This window comes from Vidua chalybeata, chromosome 5 (genome assembly GCF_026979565.1).
Source record: "Vidua chalybeata isolate OUT-0048 chromosome 5, bVidCha1 merged haplotype, whole genome shotgun sequence".
In the NCBI taxonomy this organism is placed as follows: Eukaryota; Metazoa; Chordata; class Aves; order Passeriformes; family Viduidae; genus Vidua; species Vidua chalybeata.
The window spans coordinates 29,500,084-29,517,460 of NC_071534.1; the positions used below are offsets into that span (position 1 = coordinate 29,500,084).

A 17,377-nucleotide genomic window follows, 5' to 3' on the forward strand; every position below is an offset into this window, starting at 1 on the left:
TGTAGCACCAGAGCAGGATTCTTCAGAACCTTCTGCCATTAAATCTCATCCTCTTCCAAGAGTAACTATGCATTGATTAACTGGAATTCACACTTTTGTTTTGCTCAGGTGGAGTGGAAAACTTTGATGGGGAGACATGTTCAAATGTTCTAAAGGAATGGTTTGAGAAGGTAACTGCACACTGAGGTGTGTCTGATACCCGGCCAGGGCTGGTCGAATCCTGGACCTATCTGTGGCTTAGCCCACAGTTTGACTGCAGAAGTCCTGGCTGGAATTTGTGCAAAAAGCCTAGGTAAAATTTGGAGAGGGACATCAAACAGGTTTCCCCAGCCCAGGTAGCTTCATGACTATGGAGCTGGTGGCTTTCACAGTCACAGACACATCCCAAACCATGAGTGGTGTTCATGAGTACTCTCAGCCATGCTGCATTTCTCAGGCTCTCAGGCTGAAAATCGGCTCTGTGAAGTCTTTTTTTTTTTTTTTTTTTTTTTTTTTTTTTTATCTCTCAGGCATTTGTTCAGCCAGGACTATATTTCTGGTTTAACAGCAGCAATGGACTGCTGCTGCAGCTCCTGGCTGTGTAAGCAATCGTAGCCTTTGCTGGGGGAATGAAATCTTACCTTAGCACAAGTGATGAGCAACTGACCTAAACAGCAAAGATTATTATGGAAAAATAGCATTTCATTTGATTGTGGATGCTCTTGTAGGGTTTTGATGACTTTACAGGATTTAAGAGAGAATTGTGGACCTGCCAGGGGGTGTTATTGCATGGCTTGAAGGGACCTGTAGTAAAGACATTATTTTATTCTGTAGGTGGGGCGGGGATGGGCAGTTTTTGTGGGATTTATGGCTGTTAAAAGAATGATTTCCTAGATGATGATGATAGCCTTTGCCTGCAACCATAATATACATGCTTGTCATTATTATTATTATAGCTATTATTTCTGGAAGTAACCTATATGCAACTAAACTGTCCTTAAATTTAACAAGAAGTCTGTAAGGGGTAAAAAAAAATTAGAGCACCGTACCTGTGTGCTGCAGACTGGCTTCTTTCACATGTGACAGTGAGACCCAGGCTGACCTGAGGCTGATGAAAGCTGACAGTGAAAGCTGCCTGCAGCACCCACTTTCATCACAGCTTCCTCAAACCTCATAAAGCAAATGAACTTCAGTGCTGCTGTCTGCAACAGCCTGTAGAGATGTCTGGCACCACAGGTGATCCAGGTTTATAATGGCAAAGCCAACAGGGACAGGCTCTTTCCTGCATCAAAATCCAGTGTCCAGTGGGAGTGTTAGATTTGGTGGATAAAGCAGCTTCTCCAAAGGTATAGATAGGAGCTAAGCCTTGCTGTATCTGATAAGGTGGGAGAACCATCAGCCAAGCATCACCTGTGAAGGCGAGCCAGAAACTCCAGAGACAGCTGCAAGAGATCATTCTTTACCTGTGTCCCTAAAAACAGAAAGATCCCCAGTGTCTCCAAGTGAGCAACTACAAAATAACTTGTCCATAATGGAAGTGTCTTCCTAATTCTATTAATGGCAATTTTCCTCCTGAAGTTTGAGTTTACATTCTTATTAAACAGGAAGAGTCCTCCTGTGGGTCTCAGCAGTGCTGTGTGGCATTGCAAGGTGTACCTGGGAGAGATTTTTGTCCTGCAGTGTGTTTGCTTTCTGCCCCTAAAATATGTGGCAGGAGGTTCTCACTAACGAAGCCCCCATACAAAGAGCTATACTGTGTCTTTGTGTTTGCAGCATTTGCCTTGTGATGTGGCACAGACTCAAGATGCTCCTTAGAGCCAGGTTTTTGTCTCCTGCCTTCATTTCTTGTAGATGTTCCCAACCCTCCTGCTTTACCAGCCAAGGTTTTCAAGATGCTCTGGGTTGGAGGTAGTTCGCTAGAGAAAACCACCTATTCTACATTTGTGCTAAAATTATAGCAATAACAAAAGGAAAACCAGTTTCACATGCATACAAGGGAGAGATGGAGACAGATTAGAGCAATCTGTGGTTTTGAAATCTGTCAGAATAAAGCAAGCCACATGAGTATGTCAGCGTGCAAAAATAATGAGTGCAAACCACAGCGGAAATTTGTGCCCTACGTGTTCATATTTCCCCTGATTACACCCAACCTTCCTCATCCCTGCCACGTGGTATCCTTGTGCTCCTCGTACACCTTGTGCTGAATCCTTGCAGGAGCAGATGGGATAACATGACAACAGGTTCCTGCCCTCTTTGGGGTGGGAGCAAGCTAGAAAATTTCTCCTTCTATTTTGATTGTTATTGCTTAAAAAACCAGTAATTCGTAAGTTACTTTTCAGCCCTGAGGTGTTCTTGCCCAATGGGAGGAATGTCCACTGCTTCCCCCAAAAAAGAAATATTATTAAAAATTTTGTACAGCCTAAATATTTAAGTTATTCAGCCAGTGTTAGTAAATATCTGTTCTCCTGGGTTGTGAATTGGGGGGATTTCACAGGGTGTGCCTTAAGCAAAATAAAATCTCTACCTTTCCTAAATACTTCTGTATCACATTTGGGTCTTTTTCTAGGCAGCGCTTTCCAAAATTAAATTCTTCCCTTGGATAACCTTTCACGCCACTACCTATTCAGCAAGGGGTGTGTTAGTCCATATGGAAATTTTGAAGTAGGATCTTGAAATAAACTCGAGTTGAAATATGCACAGAAATGCAAATTCCTGGATTTCTGGGTAACAGTTGACCAGAGCTGATCTAATTAAGTGCCATCCTGCAGGTCTCAGAGAATCTGTTTTATTTGTGTAACAAATGCACATCGATTGGTAGCAAGCACGTGCTGAAGTGGGTTCAATTGCATTTTATGTTGTGTGCTCAGTCAATAAGGCATGGGAAATGTGTGCTTCACACTGGGATGTGGCAGTGGCTGTTGCAGCACCAGGATGTGGGATTACCTAATGCTGCTTAGCAATCAGCATCAACAGCACCTGTAACATGCCTGCAGCTGTTATAGTTACTTAGAGGCTCCTAAAAAATACTAACCAGTGCATTTTTATAGTTATTCTGTTACACTTCACAGGTGTAATTCAAAGCTGATCTATTAATAATGTATAAAATAGCAGCATAGAGCTGTTTCCTTATATAAATGTTCCACGCTTTGGTTTCCTCCAAGGAGTGAATTTACCTTTAAAGAGCTGAAATGTTAAACGTATGTGGGTCATAATTCTCAGCCACGTTATTTTTTACTGCCACTTAGAAAAACACACATCACTAGTTTAAAAAAAAAATTTAAAATGTTACTGTATTCTTATAAAAGAAATGCTTAAGCTTCCGAAATATCCTGGCCAAGACTTGCCGGAATCCTGACCCAATGTAATCCTTTATAAATACCTCTCTACAAATGTGCCTCTTCAAGTGTCCCTGAGTATATTATTTAAATCCCAGAGGACCTTTAGAAAGAGTGTGCAGGAATGGAGCTGCTTTTAACTGATAGCCCTTTGTATGGGAAGCTTTCTGAAGAGGGAGGTCTGATCGTGCCACATGTGAAGCCAGCAGGAGTTTTGCAAAAGTTGTCTGAGGCACTTGATGGAAGAGAGAAAATTCCAGCATTGGTCTCTGCCCTCGGAAATGAATGCAGCCCTGTCAGCCTTCTGTGGTTAAATGGAAGGGGAAGGAGGGAGTGGGAACAGTCCCATGATGTCTCATGGCAGTCACCTGGAGGCAAATCTGGCTCTTGGTCCATGCAAGTGTCAATGCCCACTAGTGTAGCTGAAGCAAAGCAAATTAGATTTATTGCTCATAACAAGATCCTTCAGCACCAGATCCTGAAAATACTTAGGTCCACTTTTGATGTGAGGAGCCCCTATGATTTATATATATATATATATATATATATATATATATATTTTTTTTTTTTTTTTTTTTTTTTTTTTTTTTTTTTTAGTTCTTGCTGCAGGTTCTCTGCTTCAGCCATTACTGGCACTGTTTATCATCTGGATATTATCAGCAATAGGATTTCTTATTATTTAATTATTTAAGTTTTATGGGCATGATAATTGAATTAAAAGATTAATATATGGCGCAAGGGACCAAGGACATAGGTGATTAATCCTGAGAACTAAAACATGGTTCAGTCACACAGAAGCCCTACAGGGCAAAAAAACCCCAGCACTGAAGGACCTTTGACAAGAAAGGTTGTTTTTTCCCCAGACAACCCTGTCAGCTATGGCTGTCAACAATAAAAAGAAAGAAACAAATAAATTGGAGGCCGTGTGTAAGTCACAGGACCAGAATATAAATACACATGACATGGAAAGGAGTAAATAATACTGACGCATTCTTTAGAAATGTTCTCGGGCAATACTTCCTATTCATGTCCCACTGAAATGACATGAAATAGAACTTCATGGGCAAAAATGTTACTAATTGCCCAGGTTCTTGAGGGACACGGCTCTGTGTGTCTTGGGAGGCACTTCTTTGCACGGCTGCTGCCTTGGGCCTTGCACCAGCAATACAGATGCAAAAAGTTTGATACTTTCTGCAGCAGATCATAAAAGGAATGTGTTTATCCATTACTGTCCAAAAGGAAAGCTGGGCAGTTTTCACTGCAGGTCAAGCTCCCTGTGGAGCCAGAAATCTGGATGTGAGCAGCACTTCCAGGGCATGCAGGTAGGGATGGGGCCGTGATGGAGCAGCACACTCCTGCAAGCATCTCCATGGCGTTGCCCCACCTTGGCAAAGGCAGCTCACACGTGGCTCTGGCCAAAGAGGGAAATCCCACTGCTCTGGGAAAGCAGAAAGCCTCAAATTAATGACAACTCTTCCAAACATCAGAAGTAAAATGGAGAGGGTAAAAATAATATAGAATCTTGCTGTAGTCACTGAGAATTTAATAGCTGTCATTTATAACCAAGATGCTCCTAGCAGGGAGGCGAAGACTTGCTCCTGGCCCTGTGTGTAGAGAGGACCGCTGAAAGGACAGTGCCTGATCTCATCCAAAATCCCCACTATGGCTCATCACACCTAAAATGGCTTTTAAAGTTGTGTTTTGAAGGGTCATTTAAAAACACCTGTGTGCCATAAACGCACCTGTTTTTCCAACACAGCTCAAACATGCACAGATTCCTCCAAACACAACTCCAGCTGCCAAAAGCCTCTGTCATGCCCAGATCCAGCCCCACAGGAAGCCCTCACCTGGTGCCTGGGTACCCAACTCCTCCATCCAGGGGATGAACTGCCAAAAAGCAGCAATCTGCTGCTCCTAAGTCCTCCTGTGAGGTCTGCTCATTGACCCTCCAAAAAGTGGGAGAGGAGGGCACTTGACTGGAGTGCTTAGCACAGTGTGGGGACACACTGTGTCTCCTAAACACAAAAAAGCAAATCACATTCATTGGACTAGTTCCTCAGAGGAGGATCATCCCTTCTTACCTGGAAAATGCCAACCTGTGAGCATTTGCTCCTGCAGATAAATCCAGAATTAATAATAAAGACAACTAACTGAATAAACAAGCATGCAAATATTTTTCCATTACTTTTAACCTTCAGCAATTACTGCCACAGGGCTAGACCACAGTTTCAGATTGCAGGGGAGATGAATATCATCTTTTGTAAGGTGTCCACACCAAAGGAGGGTGAAAGCCTTTGCAATAAACTCTGCTGCTTCTTACCCAGTGGCAGCCATGGTTTAATGATTTAAAGCTTGCATGGGTGACATAAAAACCCTGTCAGCACCCAGAGCTACATAGGATGGTGCTCTTTGGGCTTCCAAGGCCAACTTCAGAAGACTTCTGCTCTTTTTTGATGGTTGTGTGGGCAAAAACTCTACACACATGCTGAGGGCTGTTGCTGTGCTGTGTCTTTGATGACTTTGCTTCCACACTGCTTCTTGAGTTGTGGTCCTGTAAACACAGAAAAGTGTCTTGGCTTGAGGGAAAAAAAATTGCATTTTGTAGGGTTTTTTTAACCTTGACACATTTTACATCTCTTCCCTTGCAGGTCTGTGTGGTGGCCTTAGTGGGATTTGTTATGCTTTGTATCTCGTACCAACCCGATGAGAAGACGTGTGCACAGTTCACAGTGAAGGTACATGAACATTTTTTAAACTTTTTTTTTTTTTCTGCTTCTCATGTCATTAAATATAATAAGAAAAAGCTGATACAGGGGATATTTTTAAGACCACAGGAAAAGAAGTGAAAATGAATCTGAAATGCAGGAATGGTTTTCTGTTACTTTCCAGGTAGCCAAGGAAGAAACTGTATCCTATAAAGGGGAAGCTCTAATAACATTTCAAATCAGAACAAGATATCTTTTTATTCATCATGTTTTAGGAATATAGACAAAGCTGGAATAATTTGGGAAGTGTTCAGAGAGTTTAAGTAGATTAAATGGAGCTAGTGAGCAGGGTAAGAACTAAGGTGGCATAAAATGAGTCCACTTAAACCAAGGTTTAATATTTAATGGGAAAGTACTTGGAAAGCACAGGGACATGCATACTTCCACAAAGCAAATTCCCATCTGAGCATTGCAGGAACTGCACCATACCCCACCTTTGTCTCCAAAACTGCTTTGCTGACACTGGTGAGCAACTAGAAGAGCAAGGCTGAGGACTCTTGTTTTTAACACCATTTTTCCTGGGCTATTTTTCCTTATTATTGTAATTTTCAGAGCTCTTAATATTTTGCAGACACATAATAACCAAGAAAAATACCGACACAAGCAGCACAAAATAACAGTGATTATTAACTGGAAAAAGGCAGAAGGAAACAAAATGCAAGGAGCAGCTTTTCAAACCCTGGCATCCATCCTCCCTTAGAAATTAGACCCCGGTGTGTCTTCTGTATCTTTCTCGAGCTTCTCCCGTACTTAAAGAAAGAAAGGGAGAAGAACAATTGTGCCTGCCCTGCCTCTACATTGTCCCCTGTCACCTTTCTGCTCCCAAGGAAGGTTACAGTGCTGGGTGGGGGCTGCGACACCAGGCTTTTTTCTGCCTGCCCGACAACATTAAATTGAATTTGGTATCCAGGCAGGAAGGGAGTCATCCCTTGAGTTGGGAATGGCATGTCGGGCTGGGCAGCTCAGATGTCTCTGTGGCACCCACCCTGATGGTAAGGAATGTGAGCCATCGTTCCCCGTAGGAAAACAGACGTTTTGGAATTGCTCCCGAGGTGATGAAAACGGGCCATTTCTCATCACCTGGCAGAATTAGAGCTTAAATCTCCCTGGTTCAGTCAATAGCCCATGGACTGTTGCTTATCCAAGGCACCCTCCTCTCCAAAATCCCCCTTCCCAGCATCTCCTATTGCAGCATGCCACAGAACTTCATCATTCCCAGGCTGTTCACCTCTACTGTCCCATGTCCCTGCTGGGAGCTGTTATCCCACAGTTTGGGATAACAGGACCAAAAAAAAAAAAAAAAAAAAGCTTCTGTCTGAAGGGCTCATACCTATTTTAACAAAGTAGGAGCTAAAACTCTTATCCAGGACTTCAATCACAGAGGACTCATCTACATCTCCAGTATCACTTTTCAAATATTTGAATTTCAGTTAAAGGCTGTCTCTGAACTAAAAACGAGCATTAGCTATGACAAGGCTGAGGATGCAAGATTGCAGTCATGAGACAGATTGTTCAGAAGGTTGTTCTTTTCTCCTGGAGGGCCTGAAGCTTCATCAAGCACTGAAATTTGGTTCAGCCCAATCTGCTCCAGCCATCCTTATGGGGTGTGGCCCAGGTCTTGCCCTCACACTGATAGCTGGTTCCCATCAGCCAAGCATCATCCTGCAGGAAAATCTTGGCTGAACTTCCCTGGAGTGCATTAAGCACCCCAAGTTACCTTGCACAGCCCAAGGATCACTGTGATAGGAGGACCACACACACACACACACAGAGGCCTGGGGGGTTTGGGTCAACCCCCAAGGTGACCCTCTAACCACTGCAAGCAACTCCCTTGGGGTGGAAAACAGGAGGAGACCTATGCTGTCCTCTCTGCCTTCCTCCCTCTTGGCAGCTGCTTCTTTCATTTCACACTTGCATGAGCCCTGGATCCTGTTAAAGAAGGAGGTGTGAGAACTGCTTTCGGCAGAAGTCCCTTCCTGAGACTGCTGTGGGTATCCGCAGCACGCCATGTGTCCCTGAGAAAGGGAGGCCACCAAAAGCAAGGCTGGCTGTGCCCCTCAGGGGGACAGCAATAGCCAGTGAGTGCCACACAGGAAAATCTTGAGCCATCCTGGGAACTTCCTGGGCTCTGTGCTGACACTTGGCAGATCACTCCCAGTAGCCCGGGGTAGTGACACCCTCTGCTCCTGCATGCCCAGCCCACGCCATGACACACCACAGTTCCTGTTCTCTGCAGGGGCTCGTGCCTGAGCCACCACCGCCCTCAAAAAGGGCCTCCTGATCCACCTCTGCAAACGCCTCTGCTTTCACCTCTGATAACTATGAGCAGCCTTTTCTATGAGGAACTTAATCCATCTTCCTGTTATTTATTTCAGTTTAGTCATGGAGGACAACAATTGCCAGTAAATATTGCTAAAATGTCTCTTCCTCGTATGAGGAACATGAAGGAGGATGAGCTGCCATGCTCTGACCTCATTGTACACTGTCTCTCCCCACTTCCCTTTACTCCTTCTATTCAAGCAGCAATTGCAGTGCCTATCTCTGAAGCTGTTAAAAACCAGTTTTCCAGTGGCAAGTCCTGGTTCCTGGGCAGAGCCCACCACACAGTTGTATTTGTGACGCTGAAGTTGCCTCCAGGTCTGGCATGTGATTAATCTGCTGATGGAATCTCAGCACTCACTGTCTTGTGCTCCCTCAGAGGCAGTGCTTGCATTTGGCTCACCTTTGATATTTGGGAACGTGTTCATTTTCAGCAGCTTGCAGAGAGATTTCTCTGCAAATATCTTGCGCGAATAATAAGCTTTTTGGAAAGTGCCCTGTGTCCCTCATGCATCTCCTTTTCCTCCAAGGATTATCTTAAGAGCTGCCTGTGTATTCAGATTCTGAGATTTCCTTCCCTTTAGGAACACAACAGACAAATTCTCCCTTACTGTACCTGCAGCTTAGATTAGGCTGTTGTGTCCTGACTTTGGATAGAATTTGTTAGCTAAATAAAATACCTGCCAAGGGAGAATCAGTCACATGGTGCAGTCTTGGCTTAGTATCTCATCTATTAGGGAGGCCTAATTCTGTCTTCTGCTGGGCTGAATCCAGGGACTTCCACCAGGACTTCTGTATCACAGAACAACCAACATTTGTCCATTTTCTGTTTTCCTCATTGAACACATTTGCACTATCTTTGAAAACAATGACGTTGGTTTATGAATTACCACATCTTGCTTTGGAGGTGCTCAGTCAGCAGCACGCCATCTTCTCTATGCTTCATATGAGGAGGTGGCCCCATTTTCCAGCTTCACCTTTCCCATGGACCCTTCCCTTGAAAGCTGCAGGGGCAAAGTAATTGTGTTTAATAAGAGCCACCCTCATTTTGAAGCTGCCCTTGCTTTAAGGCCACAGGGGAAGTAATTAAATTTAATAGCAGCCAAGTCTTGGAAACTAAGATCTTTCAGTAAGAATTTGGTGATATGAGGGGGGAAATGTACATAGTGCTTCAGGACCTGCAATAATCCCAAATATTTTTTTTTCAAGCTGGCAACCAAACAGAAAATTGATTCACAGTGTAGTTCTAAGACAAATACACCAGGAGTGTGAATTTTTTCAAGACATACATACTTGGAGTTTCAAGGTCAGAAAACATGCTTTTATACTGATTTTTGCTTGCAGTATTGAGGTTAAGAGAGAGAAAGAGAGAGAGAAGCTGCTGTTTAAAATAAAAGATTCCAAACCATGCCATGTGTCTGACAGATAAGACGCCAAGGAAAATAAATGTTTTTACAGTGCTGAACAGAACCAAAAAATGCAATTTTGGCTAAACACAGAACATGATTTTGATATACATTCACACATATTTTGTATGCAGTGCAGCAACTGCCAGTTCCAGCTATCAAAGCAAAGGGAAGCCCATATGTGCTGGTATCCAAAGCTCTCAGGTGAATCCCAGAGTGTCAAAGGCTCTGACTTGCTGCCAGCTTCCATGTGTTTCTGTGGGTGGACTCTGCAGAGCTCCCCTTGATAAAAGCCATGCTATTTTTAAGCTGCCACTGTTGTGAGGAGCACTGGAGGTGACAAGCAGACCCTTGTCCTTCTCACACTGTAGCACTGGGAAAAGAAAGGTGCTTGCTGCCCTTTCATGCCTGTGAAAGATTTCCCCATATTTATGGGACAGGTTTTAGAAGCAGACTGAGCACAGCATACACTTTTTTGTGGAGATCTGCATTCCCATTCCACAGTGAGACCTGGGAAGCAAAAGGCTGGCTGCATCCACAGGGCCAAAAGTGGGAGATCAGCAACCCCACTGCCTGATTTGCAAGCATAAATCAGATTTGTTTGGACATGCAAACCAAGAATAATGCATGAGCAAAGTCTCAAAAACACCTGCAGCTCAGCACAGCCTGGGGTAAGACGGCAGCCCAAGGCTCAATCTGCTCAGCTCTGCTTCTAGGCATGAATTTGTCTCAGCTGATGAGACTCCTGTCAATGCAGGTACGACTGGAGAGGAAAATGCTCCCTCCCTCTCTAGAAAGCTTCTTGATGTATAGACACACCAGTTCCTTGGTGCTCTCCCAGGACTCCAAGTTGCAAGGCAATGCTCATATAAAACATGCAAGGCAAGTTCTTGAGATGACCTGCTGAACTTCTCATCCCAAGGAGCCTTGCAGTTGTTCAAGACCCAATCTCCAGACAGTACATTTGTGGGTATATTCCCTGCAAAGTACATGTGCTGCATTCCTTGTGAGTTCCTCAATCTCTGTGAAGCTGGGAAAAGGAGTTTTATCTCTTTTTTTCCCCCTTTCTTTCAGCTGCTCTATTTTCTCCTGAGCGCCCTGGCTCTGGTTGCCTGTGTTTTGGCAGTGGCTTTTACTGCACATCATTACTTGCAGCTGACCAAGTTCACCTGTGACACCATCCAGGATTCCTGCCAGTGCAAACTGGACACTGCAGACCCCCTCAGCCGCACCTTCATGTACCAGGACGCAGCTGACTGTGGCAGCCTGACCAGCATGCTCAGCCTGTTCCTCCTTCTGCAGATGGCTCTCAACTTGGTGGCAGCCCTGGTGTGCCTGCTGATGTGCTTCATGGTGTGGAAGCACCGGTACCAGGTCTTTTACGTAGGCGTACACTTCCAGCCTCTCATGGCCACTGAAGGCCACGGGCAACAAGTGTAGGGTCTGGGCTGGGCTGGCAGGGGGTTGTGGCCAGGGATGGGAACTGCCACCACAGGCACTGCGGAGGGATGGCCACTTGGAAGTGTTTGATGAGGAAAAACGCTCCCACGGCTTTAATGAATTTATTTTTCAATCATTTTGGGAACATTTCGTACAGCTGCTCTTGAGAAAAGGCCTCTTGTGAGATTAGCTAGAGGTCACAGACTCTTAAAGATGCAGCTGTACTAATGCTCCCCACAGAGGATCTTTAATAGCCATGGATAAAATCTTTGGGAACTCATCTGCAGGGCTATAGCCATTACAAAATAGGGTCCATTTCCCTCTTGCCTTCAGAGAAGCTATGCCAATTTCTACCAGATATGGATCTGATCCAAACTGCTTAAATTTATCAGTGGGAACATGCTTTGGGAATATATAATATCTTGGTACTCTGAGTGTAATCCATGCTAACTTGATGGGAATTTAACATTCAGGAAAGTGATGAGGGAGGTCAAGACCTCTTCCAGTGCAGGTTGAGACCAACACCAAAGTGAATGTATTGATGGCTGCCATATAAAATATACATATAACTTTTCAGACTGAATAATTATATAGGCTACCTAACCCAATTACTAATAAACAACAAATATGAGTGAGTTCACTAAAGGTTCTTTGGCGGGCCCTGCTTGAGACCCCAGGAAGATTTCTGATGTTTAGGAGAAAAGATCAGTTTAAGGAACCTTGAGTTGCACTCCTAAAGTAGAGGGACCCTAAATCAGTAGTCATGTTGAAAACTATGTCCATATTGCTCGAACTGCAGGCTGACAAACCCGGATTTTAGCCAGTTCCACCAATTATGCTTCAAGCACAAAAGGCCAAATGCATTTTTGGTGTAACTCCTCTAAAGACAATCAGCCTTACACACCAGCAGTGGAGTTGGGCCAACAGCCCTGAAAGATATATCCCTGCAACAATGAATGTTTTTAAAATGGGGTGGAGGGAGGGAAGCAAGAAGAGACTGCCAGTCTCCCAAAGACATCTCTGATAATGATGAGGGCAACAGAATAATGATTTCTTAATGAGGATGGAAAAACAAAGTGTATTTAAGCAGTGCTTTTTCACCCTGAAAGGGCAGATCTAGAAGTGCTTTATATCTCATTAGCCTTATACCAAGACAACTACATTAGTTTGTCCCTTGAACTGCCATTTCCACTTGCACAGCATGGACAGCTAAATTTAGGAGCAATTCGTAACTGGCAGCATTTGGCACTGCCTCCTGATCCATATCTGTGCAAGGGCAAGCCAGCTGGTGCTCACACCCTGCCATGACAAGGGATTTCCCGATCCCAGCCAGAACAAGGATGTCCCTAAGGTGGGGTGGAGCAATCACATACCAGAAAAATTGTGCCATAATCATTAGTGAGGAGGAAGCAAATGAAATTTATATAAGGCTTCAAAGAAAAAAACAGCCAACTTTCTGCAGCAAAAATAGTCATCAAAAAGTCAAAAACTCAGATTGGCAAAAACCTAGTTGACTAAGGAGCTCTAATCCTACCAAAAAAACTGTCTTCCATACGGTGATTACACATCATCCAGGGGCTAGACCATCAAGCCTCCAGGGTCAGAAGATCACAGCATAGTGAAGTCTCCTGTGGCCCACCTAGAACACTGCTGGGTGTAGGGGCTGTAGTTTTAGTCATGGAAAGTGCCTCTGGAGCAGACATAGCATCACCAAGGTGCTCTCTGCCCAGCCACACAAAGTGAGGAGCGGAACATGAGGGGTTTTGAGATCTACTTCCAAATGACCTTTTTTATTGCACCAGAAGTAACAACCACTCGTAAGCCTGGCTGCAGGGCACATTTGCAAGGGTGCCCGTGTCACCACCCATCCGAAGACCTCAGTCTGCCTCCCAGGCACTGCTGGAGCAAGCTGAGACAGGGGAGTACTGGGATGGCGGGCTGGTGGTATCAGACTCATCCTTGGGGCCATCGATGCAGATCTGGCAGGAATCAGCCCATCTCCCAGGGCACTGGTGGAACGTGCTGCAGCAGTGCTCACAGACCCGTGGCAGGGCCATCCTGCCGGAAGACGAGTACACAGGGGTGCCTCTCACCTTGTGGTGTGCTCAGGTTTGTCCCCCATCCCACACATGCCTCCAGCCATGCCATCTGTGGAAGCTCAGGGCAGGGGATGCACCTTCCTCCTACCTGCACGACCCTGGTGCACCTGTTCCTCCCTCCACTCCCTCCAGTCAAAAATGTGGGATCCTCTCTCCACACATAAGATTACAAGGAGCAGGAGAGGGATCAAAGGGAGTCTGAATGACAGCTGAGCTTTGGGGCCTCCTCCCACCCTCACCACTGCACGACGGCTGGCACAAGAAGAGGAAGGCTGTGCTGGCACAGCAGAGCATGCTTCCCCCCTCCACCCATCCTAAACGTCCCTGTTGCTCAGGGGATAGCTTGGTGTGCAGCACTCCAGCCCTGGCCTAGTGGCATTTCCACCAGAGCTGCCCTTTGTCTCCTTAATCCTCTGACCTCGGCCTCACCTGCACGTTCTCACTCGCCATCTCCCATCACCTCGCAGGTGCTGTGGGATGGGGCTGGACTGGCTGTGCCTGGCCTCTGCCTGCTTACCCCTGGGCTGAGATTTGTTGGGGCTGCTCTAGGGCACAGCAGACACAGCGGGGATGATCACAGAGCTGCTGTAAATGCCTTCTGCGTGTGGGCAGGGAGGAGAAGGGATGTCTGGATAACAGAGCCTGCTCCACTTAACAAACTGTGCACCTCCCTATCACCTTCCACTTCCAGCCACAAATTCGGTTTGCTAACCAGCACAATGCAGCTTAACCCTTTGCTCTGGAAGAAAGCAATATTCATCATGTATTCTGTTGGTGGTTTATATGCTTAATGAATAAATATGGGGCATTTCGATCCAGCAAAGATGAACTTCTCTATTTCCTTTTCATGTATCTCAAGAGCATAAAATCAAAACAGGAGAGGTGAAGAAACAGACACAGGAGGTTTAGGAACTGGTTTCCCCCTGGGTATGGTTTTACAATGTGTATTTTGCTTGCATTAAGAATTTTGGAAAGTACTAATTAAAGGATTTTCACCTACCACAGCATATCCAGACACCTCCCAGCCTTTTCCCAGTGTCAGAGTCCACATGGACTGCACCAGGAAAAAGGCTGGGACTAAAAGGCTTGGAAAGGACAGAGGTGTTGAAGAAGAAAGCAATTTTTATAGGCCTGGGAAATTTATCTTCTAGGTGAATTCCACAGAAAGGAGTAGGATTATCCTCCATGGACACACAGAATTTGCGAAGAGCTCCATGTCATTTACTTTCACAAACCCAGGTGTGATTCTCATTTGCACCCTGGCCACTTTACACTGCTTTCCCAGTGTAAAGGGGTTGTAAAGACGGCATCAATCATCTTTACACCTACTTCATGGCCATTATACACAGCTAAAAGGGCCCTTTGTGTAAATGAGAACTCAAGTCATAGAGAATTTAATAGAGAGGAGATCCTTTCTATAGACTGTGCTAGACCCTCTAATAGGGTCTATTACTGGGATATAACTCTCTGCTGGATTTTATAGCTTGGCTTAGAGATCATCAGTCTCGATTAAATTCAGTTCTGAAGAACTTTTCCAAAGGCCATAACCCTCTGGTGTCATGCCTGCTCCTCCACCCCGAACACACACAGAGTTATGGTGTTGCATGGATAACTGCTCGGGATTTTAAAAGGAGAAGCAGCAGCAGCAGCCACCACTTTCCTCTGGCTCTGAGGCATTTTGATGTCGTGCTATGCAAATGCCGAAGCAACAACAGCGGCAGCGAAAAGGGAACCGAGACGCAGCACCTTCCGGGGAGCCAAAATGTCACATTCTCAGCCCCGCCAGGGCCTGTGCCCCTCTGCCGCCCCTGCTGCCGCTGCAGGGCCAGGGGCTGGCGGGCGAAGGGGAAGCCCGGCCAGGCCTGGCCCCACGCTGGGGCTGCCACCAGGTTCATGTGACAGCCATCTGCGCCTGGCTGGCCCAGCCGCCTCTGCGTGGGCACCGCTTGGAGCTTTGCCTAAAAAACAACTCTGCGCAAGAACGCCGGGAGCTGCAATGAACTCACAGGGCTAATTTTTTTCTAAATTTTTTTGTTTGTTTGCTTTCCTTTTTTCACGCTTCCAGCCAGTGCAATATTTGCTCTGGGGCCCTTTCGAAAGAGAAAGCATGCTGCTAGCGTGTGCGAGAAGCCGCAGCTCAGGTCCTCTATATTTAGAAAGCCAGGATGTCATACCTCGCCTTGAAATTTTCATAGTCCCCTGCACCCCACCCACCCACACACGTACACATGCTTGCGTCTGGAAAATGTTTTTCGGTCTTAGCAAAGGGTGTTGGCTTAGGGGGATTCGAGGGAGGTGCAGAGGAACAACGGCAGCTCAGTCCCGGGCTTAAGGCACGGCAGGCGGTGAGGACCCACCGCTCCCGTGGCTGCAGTGCAGGATCTCTGCTCCTCCTCGGCCTGTAACACAAATCCCAAGGCAGGGCTGAGCTGTTCTGAGGCGTAGGGAAGCCCTGGCCTGTGTCACAGGCAGTGCTGGACCCTCAGCCAGCAGCATCTTTACCACGTCATTTTTGAGTGCCACGCACAGACTGCAGCACCTGTAGCAAGGGTTCCAAGAAGATGAATTTTGGAGGTAGCTCATCTCAGGTCTCTGCAGTTCCTCCTCCCCAGGGATTTTTGCTTTCTGCTAAATGGCTGTCTCTAGTAATCACTACTCAGTAGCATTTATCCTCTGCTAAATTGCCTCTGTAGCCAAATACCATAAGCAGTGATTACATCTACAAAGACTGGGGTACATTTTTCTTTTGGTTTTTGGTACCTGGTCTCCATGCCTTTGTCTGAGCAAATGGTTGAAAGCCTCATCTAAACTTCAAACTTGTTGTGGGGGAGCTGGCGATTTCTTTTTCTATTTAATTTGTTACCTCAATACTCCACAAAGCCATCTTTACATTGAAGTACAGATGCAGCAGGCCGTAAGGCTGGCTTACAGTGACTGGCTGCAGAGAGAGCATGGAGCTGAGCCCACTCAAAGTCAGCAGTGACCCCCTGCTTCACCCAGGTGCACCCAAGTATCCCTGCCTGGCACAGACATCTGAGACTCAGCCACCAAATGTGAGCAGCAGCCTGGTCTGAGAGGAGAAAATAACCTGCAGAGGGTGATTTGAGTACCTGCCTCTCCTTCAGTCAGATGGATTATGAGTGATGAGTGCTGGGCTGACCTCAAGTTTCAGGAGATATATAGAGTGACACCGATTAAGGCAGCTCTCGTCTTCCCAAGCCATGATTGTCCTGGAAATGAGATATTTGAGCCAGACAGGGTTTTAACCCCGTTTCACTCTCATAGCTGTGTAAGGAGAACTATTTTTAATTAGCCCAAAGCTAACTGAAGAGGGATTTCTCCTCACTTCACTGTAGGATTTCTCTTTCACCAAAACTATGAGAGGAATCCTTTCCCTGATCTGTCCTCCATGAGGCTGGCTGGAGCATCACTGTTGGAACCAGAGCTGCATGCTTGCAGAGGTGTGTGAAAACCACCCTCATATCTTTTTGGGGGCATTTTCTTCCACAGCAGCAGTTCCACAGCTGCCAGAGCTGACACGGGGAGGGCAGGGGAAGCTGGTGTCCCAGATCCATAATGTGCCCGAGTCAACCAAGCCCTGCAGCAATCCCCATTTATACTGACACTACTGGTCACCAGGGATTTGGTGGAATAGTTTAGGGAACAATCACACTGAAAAGGGAAGAAGATAGACATTTACACTTTCCCTTCCACCTTGTGAATCCAGACAGGAGAGCAGCACTCTTTGAAGGGACCCAAGAGGAAATACAAAATCCTCCCACCCCATTTCGCTGCCCAAACCTGCCAACACGCTGAGAAACAGTGAAAACGTGCAGAAAATGAACCCCCAGAAATCAGGCACTCCGGGTTTTCAAGATCCAAAGTGTTGTTAGGTTAGGAATGTGAAAATGAGTGTATTTTTATGGCTTGTCCAATTCTTCCAGACTGCCTCAGGTGGAGACCCAGGCAGCCAGGCTTCTTTGCTGTCACCAAAGGAAGGAAATTTTGTAACCTGACTGGGAGAGGGGAGGGAT

General features: G+C 45.8%; 1 protein-coding gene across 6 annotated transcripts in view; it reads left to right on the top strand.

Annotated features, from left to right (window-relative positions):
* The window catches only part of SSPN (sarcospan), a 41,685-nt gene extending 27,519 nt beyond the window's left edge, over nucleotides 1-14,166 (top strand). For all 6 annotated transcript variants that reach the window (XM_053943804.1, XM_053943806.1, XM_053943805.1 and 3 more), the window contains 2 exons: nucleotides 5,963-6,049; nucleotides 10,879-14,166. In XM_053943804.1, coding sequence (XP_053799779.1) covers nucleotides 5,963-6,049; nucleotides 10,879-11,244 — 453 coding nt within the window. In that variant the 3' untranslated portion in view covers nucleotides 11,245-14,166. The remainder of the gene's footprint in view (nucleotides 1-5,962; nucleotides 6,050-10,878) is intronic.
* Nucleotides 14,167-17,377: the final 3,211 nt, after the last annotated feature.